The 12,493-nt window shown below is 36.0% G+C and overlaps 1 protein-coding gene across 1 annotated transcript in view; it reads left to right on the top strand.

The window, feature by feature from the left end:
* Positions 1 to 11,815, top strand: part of LOC122639043 (probable alpha-galactosidase B) — a 48,801-nt gene extending 36,986 nt beyond the window's left edge. Inside the window, exons 4-12 of the mRNA XM_043831882.1 lie at positions 8,503 to 8,677; positions 8,881 to 8,942; positions 9,044 to 9,207; positions 9,317 to 9,414; positions 10,178 to 10,236; positions 10,347 to 10,481; positions 10,569 to 10,683; positions 10,765 to 10,815; positions 11,598 to 11,815. Of these exons, the coding sequence (XP_043687817.1) occupies positions 8,503 to 8,677; positions 8,881 to 8,942; positions 9,044 to 9,207; positions 9,317 to 9,414; positions 10,178 to 10,236; positions 10,347 to 10,481; positions 10,569 to 10,683; positions 10,765 to 10,815; positions 11,598 to 11,815 (1,077 nt within the window). The remainder of the gene's footprint in view (positions 1 to 8,502; positions 8,678 to 8,880; positions 8,943 to 9,043; positions 9,208 to 9,316; positions 9,415 to 10,177; positions 10,237 to 10,346; positions 10,482 to 10,568; positions 10,684 to 10,764; positions 10,816 to 11,597) is intronic.
* Positions 11,816 to 12,493: the final 678 nt, after the last annotated feature.

Genomic DNA, 12,493 nt, shown 5'->3' with positions numbered 1-12,493 from the left:
TTCCATGGTCCTAAAAGTTGGTTAACCATTTGGGATTGGTGTGTGGTTTGTGTGATTACACTTTCATCGGAGAACAAAAAGGAATTGGTCTGTCACGTCACCCATGGGTGTCGCTATGATTATCCAAATTTTACTCACATAGAAAACATGTCTTAGATGGCAAATGCCAATTGGTTGGAGATGTCGGTACATTATCTTCAGACAAGATGTGATAGAATAATATTTTTTTCTCAATTAAGTATGTATCTTTTAAGTAGCCGTTTTAACTATGTTTTGATTACTTTTTAAAAGAGATTAATACATTCAAGGAAGGAGCATTAATTTGGGGATATTTTGTTCTCTAGGGTTTGTTTGGTTGCAAAGAGAAAATAAATTTTTGATGTAGAGTGAAATTTATTTTCCAAAAGAAATAATTCTAGGTGTTTGGTTACAAGGGGATTGTTTTTCCGTGGGAAACAAATTTCACTTTTCAAATAACATTGGAATTTTTATTTTCCGACAAAAAAACGCAAGTAAATTAAAAACCCAGGGATTCTCCACTTTGGGGGCTTTTCTCTCGATTGAAATATTAAATACTCTGTAGAACAGCTGAAGGCGATGGTTATCTCTCTCTTGAGATCGAAGCTCTGAGCAAGGCTGGAAGATTGCGTATGCGTTGGTTCTCTCTCCAAGAAGCTCAGAAGGCACCGGTTCTCTTTCTGTGTGAGAAGCTTGGAAGCTCTGAGCAAGGCTGGTTCTCTATCTAACAAGTTTGGTAGCTCTGATTTGATCGAAAGTTCATCAACTCTGCTCTGATCAGGTTCATCGACTCCACTCTGCTCTGCATTTTAATGATTTGAATATAAATGAAATAAATCAAATTTGCTGAGTGAAAAAACCCTAAGTTCCCCCTGTCGTCTCTTTGATGCAAGCAAACAAAGATGCAACCTCCTCCTTATTTTGTGTCTGGCGCAACGCTTTCTCTTCCTTGGCTTTGGCGATGGTGGTAGCAGCTGCTCTTACAACCTCCTTCTTCTTCTTCATCTTTTGCTCCTTGAACACCATTGCAACCACTCATTTTGCGAGTGGTATTTAATCATAATCTGTCTGATCTCATCCCATAAATATTCAGACATATCGGTTCAGAATTGGTAACTTCAGTTAGAACGATAGATCCAATCCTTGGGAAGATTCAGATTGTAACTTCTAAGGTTTGTTAACGATGGAACAAACCCCTACTACTACTACAACTCAAATATGGTATTTGACTGGCTGTATTTCAAATTTATCTAATCAAACTTGGCTGCATGCTGGTTGTATAAATTCCTTTAGCTTCCTAGTTTTCTAGTCAAATTTCTCTGTATCTGATCAGTGTTCATAATCTCATTATAGTCAAATGTTGATGGAGATAATTTGGTATGTCAAAGAATCTGTAACTCTTTATGGTGTTTCTCTATATTCAATCAGCAGTGATAGTAGGTATTAGTTAGGAGCTTAAGCAGAAACAAATGAGATGCTTGTGTGGTGCACCCAAAAGTGACAGAATTGCTATATGTATTTTCTCAATGATTCCCCCCTCCCCTTCTCTGCAACTATTGAAAACAGTGTTAACTATATAGCATGGATTTATAGTCGTTTTGTGTCTAAAGTGGAAAACGTAGTTAACTATATAACATTCCCACTTGGCAACCAAATCAGTATCCCATGGTAAAATTGTATGGGCTCATTTCATGTCTATGGAATTTTTTTGTTTTTTGGACCGAAATGTCTAAGAGATCAGTATTCTTGACAAAATTTTTTGATTAATCAATTGGATTTGGGTGTTGGTCAGATCAACAATGTTTACATAGTTGCCTTAGTAATTATTGTTCACTGTGGATTTCTGTCATCAATGGGATGATGAAATTGTATGGATCACTTCTTTGTTTTTTTTTGGGGGGGAGGGGGGAAGCGGTGGTGTTGGGGATTTTTTTTTGTTCCTTCTAGTTTGAAGGCTTTTCACCTTGGGGGCCTTTTTTCAATCTTATTCTATGTTCTAGTCTTAAGTATGAGATCAGGGCAGGAATGTGAAGAGTAAATAGGGATTCTGAGTTTGAACACTAAGTTGCTGACAAACCAGTATTACTAACTTATGAACAGACCATTTACATCTGAATAGAATGTTGTATCATAGAAACACTTGATAGCTTTAGAACCTTAAGCTGTACTTACTGCTGACTGTCATAGGAACACTTAATAATAGCTTTAGAACCTTAAGGCTCTACGTACAAATGACTTTGGCACTTTGCTGTGACTTTCTAATTTTTGGAGAGTTCTTAAACTGTATTGTTTCTTAGTTGTTTAGGACTTTCTATTTTAGGCAGTTACTAAATTTTCATTGTTGCTTTGTAGTAAATTTCTCACTTTATTACAGAGTTTCCTATTTGGTTGTAATGATGGCAGCTTATAAATAAAGAACAAGGGCACACTAGCCCACAGATTTGGATGTTTTCAAAAACATGTATACTGTGGTGAATCAGTCACAGTCCTTGTGGTGAAGCAAGTAGCAACCCAAGGTGGTGAAACCTTGGTTTGGGACTGGTGGTGAAGCCTTTCCCACAGGTCATAGATGGTGAAGACTATGATCATAACCCCTTCTTTTCCTCTTTCTTTCATCACTATTCAGCAGGTATTCCAGCGGCTATCTCTCTTATTAGGGATTTTAGAACTTTGTGTGCTTATTTAATCCTTTATTCTTTCCCTTCAAGTTCTTTCTATCTACTATTTTTTTAGTGCTGTTTCATGTCTGCGATAGGGTTATTTGACAGCATATAAGTCTGAAGCTTTGACTCTGTTTTTAGAGTATCTAAACATCAGATGGGGCTGAGTTTTGATGTTACGTGCCTTTATTTTAATAATTAGAATATTTTTAATAATTAAGATTTTAGTTATTAGTAGTTATTTATATATAATTAATGGGAAGGAGTTAAAAGATAATGGGGGTTGTATTGTACGTGGGTGGTTTTGTGGAGGAGTTGTAGGATTTATAACTAATTGTTTTTAAGCATATTTAATAGGAGCAAGTGAAGTGAATGGATATGAATTGAATCCCTAAAAATTCTCTATTGAGAAAGAGGCATGACTTCCTCCGTAAAGTCAAGAGGATCGGCTTCCTCCTAATTAAGCCAAACTCATCCCCTATTTTCTCTCTCTCCTTCTTTCTCTCCCTATTTTTTTCTCTTCTCTTTCCTTATTTTATTTTAGATTATCCGTGCACTATGTTATTATTCCCTCCCCCTTCTACTCCCTTCAACCCAAACTTGAGCATCATCACAGTGGTGGATTGAGAGTTATTCAAGTTCTCCTTACTTGCTATTTTCTGTTTTTTCTTAGTTTCTATTTTTTGTCCATGTTTATGTCTCCTAATCTTGCCATCATCTTGCTTTGATATTTTAACCACTTACTCACCCCATTAGGACCTCTAATATATGTTAGTTTCGGCCCCATTAGATTTGGGATTTGCAAGTTCTAATCACATTTAGTCTCCTCATATTCATACTTTTTGGTTCATTGCAATTCTGGTTTCTAGTAGGTTTCTAGAGTGTGTTTGTTTCAGCCTAGGTCACCTCATAAAAAATGAATGCTTCCCTGCCATACAGAGAAAGTTGGGTTCATGTTTTTCTTACTTTCCTCTGCCTCAAGGAGAATTCCCTTAGCCGATGTACATAATATGTATAATGAGCTTGTGAAGCTTAAAACTATATATCTTCAACTGGAACATTAGAATAAAAGAAAAGCCGATGTACATAATATGTATAATGAAACATAATATGTGAAGCATAACATGTTCAATGGAAGGGGGAGAGTGAAGCAATCAGATCTCTACTTGGTTTTGCATGTATGTTGTAGACATTTCTTTCATTGCTCTAGATAATGTTAGTTCACTTATTATTTTGGTGGATTCAGTTATTTAGATTTGATTGTGGGTGTTTATTCTTTCATGGGGTTTAAGTTATAAATTGGAGGTTTTTTGGGTTGGCATTTCTTTCATTCCTGAATGTTTGTTGTGGTTGATGTGTGTATCTGCTTTCCATCATTTATCAACCAGAGATGTTCATCCATTGTTCCCCTTCCATAAATCCTACTGTATGAGAGTGAAAGGTTATTAAGAACAAGACAGGGTGATTGGAGATGCATCGATGATTTAGTCAGGTGGAGGTCGGCGAAATAAAATATATTTATTTAGATATCAATTATGTTCTATTTGACTTTCTCCTCTTTTGGATCGTAATAGGTATTTTGGAATTTTGGTTTTGATTTATTCCTGGTTCAAATCTGGATTGATTGTTTCCATTTTTTTGTTTGAGCTTTGTTTGGTCTAGTTTAGGCTAAAGTTATTTGGGTAGTCTTTGGTAAGTTTGGGGGGGGGGAGGAGGAGAGTTTTTGGTTTTCAAACTTAAATTTTATGGTAAGGGTCTCGGCTCTTGAATTCTTCTATTGATTGATTGCTATTTATTTGTTTATTTATTTATTGGGGGAGGAGGGTTGTACTCTATAATTTTTGGGAAAAGGTTCCCCTGCAGCATACTTGAATTTGCTTGATGAAATTTAGGGTGTTGGCACTTATTAATGGTGGATAAATTTTCAAATTGAACTCTCTTTGATCTTTGCCCAATGTCTTAATTTTTCACTCCATGACATTTAGTAATATTCTCATTCTTTGCTCCAACCATTAAATATAATGTTGATTTGTCCAACGTAGGTTGGCATTTTTTATTGTGGAGATTTGCTTGCTTGCGGGTTCTGTGGGGAATGCCTACCATACCAGATACAGGATAGTCTTTGGGGACCAACCTCCTTCTTGCGAGATCTTGAGGAAAGGAGTCTTTGGAACAGGGGCTGACTTCATTGTGTTCACTGGCATACTCAATGAACTCTTCTATGTTTGCTACTCTAAGGCTAAGGATGGATTCAGATCTGATTTTGGCAAAGATATTGGTGTGGGGTTGGGAACCTACAGCTGAGTTAGCATAACATACAACATTGTTAGCTACATACGATACAACATTGTTATCTAAGTATGGAACTGTTTGCACATTGGATTTATAATGTTTAGCTCACTCGTTGAGTTTCATTGGTGTTTCCTGTGGAGCTTAATTTTGGTCTTTGGATATGGTATTTGATCCTAGTTTCTATTCCGTATATATATTCTTTTCTTGTAACCCTATCCTTGCCCTTGTATACAGTTCTCACATTGTAGTTGGAAAACTTCAATTAGGAACTTGACACTGCAATCTGATACAGACATGCTATTGAGGCTGGTCATGTTTGTGGCCATTTTTGGATTCTTTTTTTTTTTGTAAGCAAAATGCACTATTTGGTTGATTGAGGAAAAAACCAACTGGTTATAGATAGAATTTCCTTTATCCAACTTGTCATTGGAAATTGTTTTTTTTTTCTCTTCCACACAAGGTTAGAGAAATGTAAAAGAGGCTTATTGAATGTTTGCATTTTGAATCATTAGGCCCGAATTTACAATTTAGTTTTGCTTCAATGGTTATTAATGACTATAAATGTCTATCCATTTATTTATGAATGTTCGATAATATTCCCCCCATTGATGTGCGATACCCTCTCCTAACCATCCAAATTGTTAGAATTTAGAGGCTCTCTAATTGCAGATGCACATTTGTGTGTAAATGTTATTGGTCTCAATGGGGTGGATATGATGTGTTTTCAAATAGTATTTCAAATTCATTAAAATTTTATTATATATTACAAAAGTTTGAAATGACCGACGCACCCCTAGTCCTTTCTGCCTTCTAGGGGGTGCACCGGCCATTTTGCATGGCAATGCCTAAGCGTAGGTACACACTGCGCTGCAGCACCGGTTAGCGTTCCTTTTTCATAAATTATTAAGAAAGAGCCTTAATAAGTAAAAGTTAGTAAAGTGGGTTGGATTATAAATTTTTAAAAAATTTACATTGATTTTACATCAATTTCACAGACAACCCAACGACTTAACAAAACTAATTTCACTTGACTTCCTTTGCAACCAAACGACTTAAAAGGACAAAACAATTCCCTTCTCTTCCCTTTACTTCCCTTCTCTTCACTTCCCTTCCCATTTCCGTTGCAACCAAACACGCCCTAATCAAGACAGTTTTTTTACAAAAATTGGTCAAAAGTTATTAATGACAAATAGAGCTATTGAGAAACAATTAGTGAGGCTATTTATTTTGCCTTCTCATCCTTATATCAATCCATAATTGCTTGCCAAAAAATGGTAAAAAGTAATTAATGACAATAGAGCAATTGAGAAACAATTGAAACTATATATTTTGCCTTCTCACCCTCACCTTTGTCTGAGGAGCTGACCCACTCATATAACCATGAGATTCTTCATTTTCAGTTCCCTCATATTATTTGGTCTGCTTTTTCTAAGGTATGCCATCCATTCTATTATTCTCTTCTCTCTTGTTTTCAGTTTGGCTGTCTTTCTACATGATTCGTTATGAACTTGATAGCTCAAAAAAACAGCTTCATGAAATTATTGGGAAAAAGAACGCTGCCCAGTCACAGCGAGAGCCATCGACCCGGGGGAATTTTTAATTTGTAGGAGTGGGACGATCATGTCAAGAGGGGGCACTGTGTCTAGAGACTCTTGACACAGGCTGCATGTAATCAGGCAGCATTCTTTTTTCTGAAATTATTTAATTTTTTAAATTCTAATGTAGCTTCTTTTTTTTTATTTTGGTAGAGAATTCTAATGTAGCTTCAATAGGAGTTTAAGTGATGCACTGATTTTTTTTTTTTTTTGGAGAATCAATGGGTTCTCTTGTAAAAAATCAAGCTATTCCTGATTGTTTATTGGTCTGGTTATTTTTTATTCTACTTAGTTCCAAGCAGTTTAGGAGGGAGTCTCATTTCATAAAATTATAAAGAGAAAGAAATACCCATATTAGAATTGGGACTGAGTTTTCCTTCATTCATGGTCCATTCACCGGGGCGTTTCATATGCACACGGGTTATCAGGAGGGTATTTTGGAGAACATACTAAAATTTTATTGGGGTTTATGAACCCTAAGATGGTGCGGTAAACCTTCCCATATGGTGGAGGAAAATTTTCTCTTTGGAATTTTGTACAAAGAAAACCCATTCTTTTTTTTTTTTTTCCCTTCTAATGATGGTATCCAGGCCTTCGGCCTAACTATTCCCCCGGGTCCATGCGAGCCCTACAGTCACAGGACCGGATCATTCAAAGATTTAAATGGAAAGCCAATTAAACCCAATGTGAATTGACCCAAGCAAGTAAGAGGAGTCGAACACAAGTCCCCTATCAATTTAGACCGACGCCCATGCCAACTCCGCTACCACCTTGGGGTTACAAAGATAACCCATCCATGAATATAGAAACTTATGTAAATTCTTATGTAAAATATTTTCCTAACAAGGATAGCATATATAGAAAAGATTTCCTAGTATCTAAATATCATATTCTATTATTCAGACTTAAAAATTGTCATGTTCTGTTGTACAACTCTATTAAGAAGCCATTCCTGATATCATATTAAACACTAATCTCCTCATTGGTTAGATGTCACTGGTTGGATAAGAGTTTATAATGACAATTCTTGGAGATAATTTTAAATTTCCCTACTACTTCCATCGCAATATTTCTTATTAACCATCTGGTTTGGTGGCCGAATTGGGATTGAATTACTGTTTTTGTTCTTTGGTTCTATGTTCATTGTGTTGAATGGTTTCCTAGAGAATATGGTAAAGAGTTAAAGTCTATCAATTACATTACAGGAAACCATCTGAAGCTTTGCCTGCTGGACTAGATGCTTACACCCCTCCAAGAGGCTGGAACTCATATGACTCCTTTTCTTGGATCATTTCAGAAGAAGAGTTTCTAGCAAATGCAAAAGTCATTGCGAAAAGTCTACTTGCTCATGGATATAAGGTTGGAGAAACTTCAAATTAATTACACCTACACATGATAAAGTAATTGTTGAACACATTAAAAACCTTTTTTGTTTTCTTCTTCTTCTCTGTCCATGTTTTGTAGTATGTTGTGGTTGATTTCCTCTGGTATAGAAGGAATGTGAAAGGTTCTTCAGTTACATCACCTGGATATGATGTCATAGATGAATGGGGGAGGGTGATCCCTGATCCAGACAGATGGCCTTCTTCTAAGGGTGGTAAAGGTTTTTCTGAAGTAGCCAAGCAAGTTCATGCCATGGGTTTAAAGTTTGGGATTCATGTCATGAGGGGAATAAGTGCACAGGCAGTCAATGAAAACACACCAATCCTGGACATCACAAAGGTCTTGTTCTTCCTTACTACCATTAAATTCCAATCTCTTTCTTCTTTTCTTTTGGTATTAAATGATGCCATACTCAAATATAAATGAAGTAAACAGTTCTCTCACCAATTGCTTCATTGGAAAGTACACTGTTGAAGCATCTTACTTGGTATTTTGATTCTTGAACCCAATTGGAACTAATTGTTTGGACCTTCATTTGCATGTGTTCCTGTTAGGGAGGTCCTTATGAGGAGTCTGGTAAACAATTTAAGGCTCATGATATAGTACGTGGAGACGGGGCTTGTTCTTGGATGTCACACTGTTTCATGCTTGTAGATACAAATTCAGGAGCTGGAAAAGCCTTTTTGAGGTCACTGTATCACCAATATGCCGAATGGGGCGTGGATTTCGGTAATTTGATGCGACCAATTGATATTTCTTTGATTTTTCTTTGTGTTCATAGTCTTGATCAGTGTCCATTAAAATTTTTTGAAGGGCCATAACATTACATGTCCCCTGCTTTATAACCAAAAATTTCTGCACTTATTGAGTAGATAAAAATTATTTACAACTGATGGGTGACTAATATTGATTGTTTTTTTATATCTTTACAGTAAAGCATGATTGCATTTTTGGTGATGACTTGGATGTAGATGAGATAAGAACTGTGTCAGAGGTAATTGTAACAATCTTATTCGATCGCAGTTGTTAGTTATCTACCAATTTAGATTATTCTCATTTTAAGGAGATTGATTTGAGTCTACATATGAATTACAGATATTGAGGGAGCTTGACCGCCCCATCGTGTATTCCATCTCTCCAGGAACCCATGCAACGCCTGCCATGGCCAAGAATGTAAATAGTTTTGTGAACATTTATAGGATAACAGGAGATGATTGGGATAAATGGGAAGACGTAGAAGCCCATTTTGATGTGGCAAGGTAAATTGTGTTCTTCAAAGATAACTTATTGATCACTAGTAGAGTTTTTGGTCCATGTTAGTTGTGTGCAATGTGTGGTTTATAATGCACATATGAATTTCTGTAACAGGGACTTTGCTAATGCTGCCTTGCTAGGACCCAGGGGTTTACAGGGGAAGTCATGGCCTGACTTAGATATGCTACCACTTGGGTGGGTTACTGATCCAGGTGAGTGACTTGTGTAGAAAACTTTGACTTATAACTTCTGAGATAAAGCACTCACAATTAGCGAAAGCCAAACAAAAAGAGAAGTGGAATCAATTTTCTTTTCACTATGAGAAGATCAGAGGTTGGACACCCAAACAGCTCATGTTTCAGGCCAAAACTGTAGCACTGAACTCTTTTTATCTCCGCCATCTCCCTTACTTTCTCAATTCTGTAAAAACAAACTTTTTGAGACTAGTCTGATATGACTTATATTTATATTGTTTCTCAAAAACCTACTAGTTCATGTAGTAACCCTGAACACTTCATAATAATTGGATTTGTACACCATCCAATGGATAGGATAAAAAATTACATTTCAACAAGTTTTTATTGTATACGGCCCTGCTGAATCAGATGAACCTTCTTTCCCTGTGAACAAACTGAGAAGAACATATAACCATAAAGTGAAAACAAAGGACACAATGAAATTGAATCATAAGGAAAACTCTTTTCTCACTCTTTTGTTTTCAGAAACAAAGTTCTGGCCAAGGTCTGCTTTGCTATATGCGCATATCTATGTACAAGACTAGAGAATAATGATCCATGACCATAGAACAAAATTATTACATTATGCCTGGTTATATTCTCTTCAAATTAAATTGTGGAACTATCTCTTTTCTACCTCTTCCCTTTTCTTTCTCATTTTCTGATATTTTTGCCACCAAAAGAACTTACTTAGTATTCAGCTAAAATTCAATAAATTTGGATATTTCTTTTATATTAGGTGTCAAAGAAGGTCCACATAGACTATCTAATCTCAGTCCAGATGAGCAAAGAACTCAGGTATGCGGGAGAAATCTGTATTGACTTTATTCTTGACATCCTTTCAAGTCATGGATGTTGCAGAGTTCAATTTTTCTTAGGGAGAGGTGACTAATTTTTCTTCGGTACAGGTGACTCTATGGTCTATGGCCAAATCTCCTCTCATGTTTGGGGGTGATGTAAGGCAAATTGACATGAGCACATACAATCTCATCACAAACCCTGTATTATTGGAAATAAATTCTTTTAGCAAAAACAACATGGAGGTACACTATCCACCTTTTGATCATATGAGTCCTTTAAAAAATTAGTAGGAAATGGCACAATGGAATAATTATATGTTGTAATTTCAGTTTCCTTTCATCTTTGGCACAAAAGTTCAAAGTGACAAAGGGTTTCTCACCATTCAATCTACAAGTCCGAAGAATGAAACAGTATTGGATACAGCTAAAGATGCTATACTTTCAGGTGTTTATTTTTATCCCCTGCATGTATAATAACAAGTGTGTGGCTAATATTCTCAAAATAAATAATTGATTTTCTTTGCAGATTATGTTGCAACCAACATTGCTCGATCTTGGATTGCAGTAGGAAGAAAAGGTTTGATTATTTTAAAAAATTTCTGTTTATTTTCTCAGGAAATTTAGAGATAATGGAAGAGAAAGAAAATCAGATAGGTGTTTCAATTGGTGTTTGGTTTTTCTAAGGAAGTTAAAATAATGGGTATATGAAAACATCTCAACTCCTAGAGTTTCTTAATATAGGATTTCCCAACACTTCCCCTCATAGGTTGTCTTTTGGGTGGAGAGTCACAATTGGTATATGAAAGTATTTAAGGTCCTAGAGTTTTTCAATGTGGGATTATTTCCAACTCCCCTTTCACATGTTGTCCTTCTTTTGGGTGATAGTACAAATGGCTAGTGTGACTATACAAAAATTTATCATAAACATAACAGCAGTGGTGGCTCTGATACAATGTATTATCCAACCCAAAGCTTAAGTTATTAGGCAGAGAGGCCCAATTGGTATATAAGGCATCTATGGTTGTAGATTTTTCTAGTGTGGAAATATTCTCAAGAGGACTTACTCACTTCTTGAGATTTGTTAATAAGAATCTCAAAAAGCCTATGCTGGGGTGGGGGAAAGGAGAACAGCAGAAAATGCTAAACCCAGGGTACAAATTCTTTCAACAACCAAACACTTAATTGGAAAGGCTGCTGTAGTGGTGAAAGAAGATTGTACTCCTCCATACTTCCACACACCCTATTACATTCATCCAACCACTAAACACATCAAAAAGATTGTTACTGCATCAATTTTTCATATTGAAACTAGATGGACTTATGATTTCCTATCTTATGGTTAATGTCTTGATTTTGTAGGAGAGATATATCTTTCCTTCTTCAACCTAAGCCCTGACAGAATGGCAATATTTACAAATATAGCGGAATTTCGTAAGAGGCTTCCTGGTAGAGACTGGGGCGACGCTTCATGCAGAATTAAGGAAATATTTAGTGGGAAAGATTATGGTTTAGTCAAAACAGTATCACAAGTGGTTGAGACCCATTCTTGTGCTTTATTTGTGTTGAACTGTTATTAAATTGAGTTGAGCTTAACCAACTCTTAATAATATATTAGTCATTTCTATCTTTCCCCTTGCATATGACTGAATCTTTGTTAAAAGCTCTCAACCAAAACAAAAATAGAATCGATTTAGCTTACGAACTATGGATCAACAGTGCAACCGTCCAAGCAATCTAACTATGTGGTTTGTATGGTATGGTGAACCATGTCATGATATTCTAGAGTGGTGAAGAATATAGTCATTAGTGTATCTGAATCTATATGTTTGAGAGTCTGGCTCTTCTACATGTACAACTAGTGACACATATCCCTTTTACTTCTTCCTCTTCATTCTCAAAATGGTAGTTGTGGGATAGATGTCAAGCACAAACCTTATGTGCAGCGTAGCCACCATGCTTTTTGCCTAATACGCTTTTAATAATATATAACAAGATGCATCTCGGTAAGATGGATTACTAGGTTGATGCATACCAATATAACTGAATTCAACTTGACTCATACTAAGCTTTTGCTCAACTAAATGTGGGTAGCTACAAGTATCTTTTTTACCATTCTGGACAATTTAAGTGTGAACAATGTGGATATCATTTGAAAATGAGTAGTTCAGATAGAATAGAGCTTTCGATTGATCCGGGTACTTGGGATCCTATGGATGAATACATGGTCTCTATGGACCTCATTAAATTTCATTTAG

This window comes from Telopea speciosissima, chromosome 9, assembly GCF_018873765.1.
Source record: "Telopea speciosissima isolate NSW1024214 ecotype Mountain lineage chromosome 9, Tspe_v1, whole genome shotgun sequence".
Lineage (NCBI taxonomy): Eukaryota > Viridiplantae > Streptophyta > Magnoliopsida > Proteales > Proteaceae > Telopea > Telopea speciosissima.
Note: the sequence above shows the minus strand (reverse complement) of the source record. Positions and strands in the feature narration are given on the sequence as shown.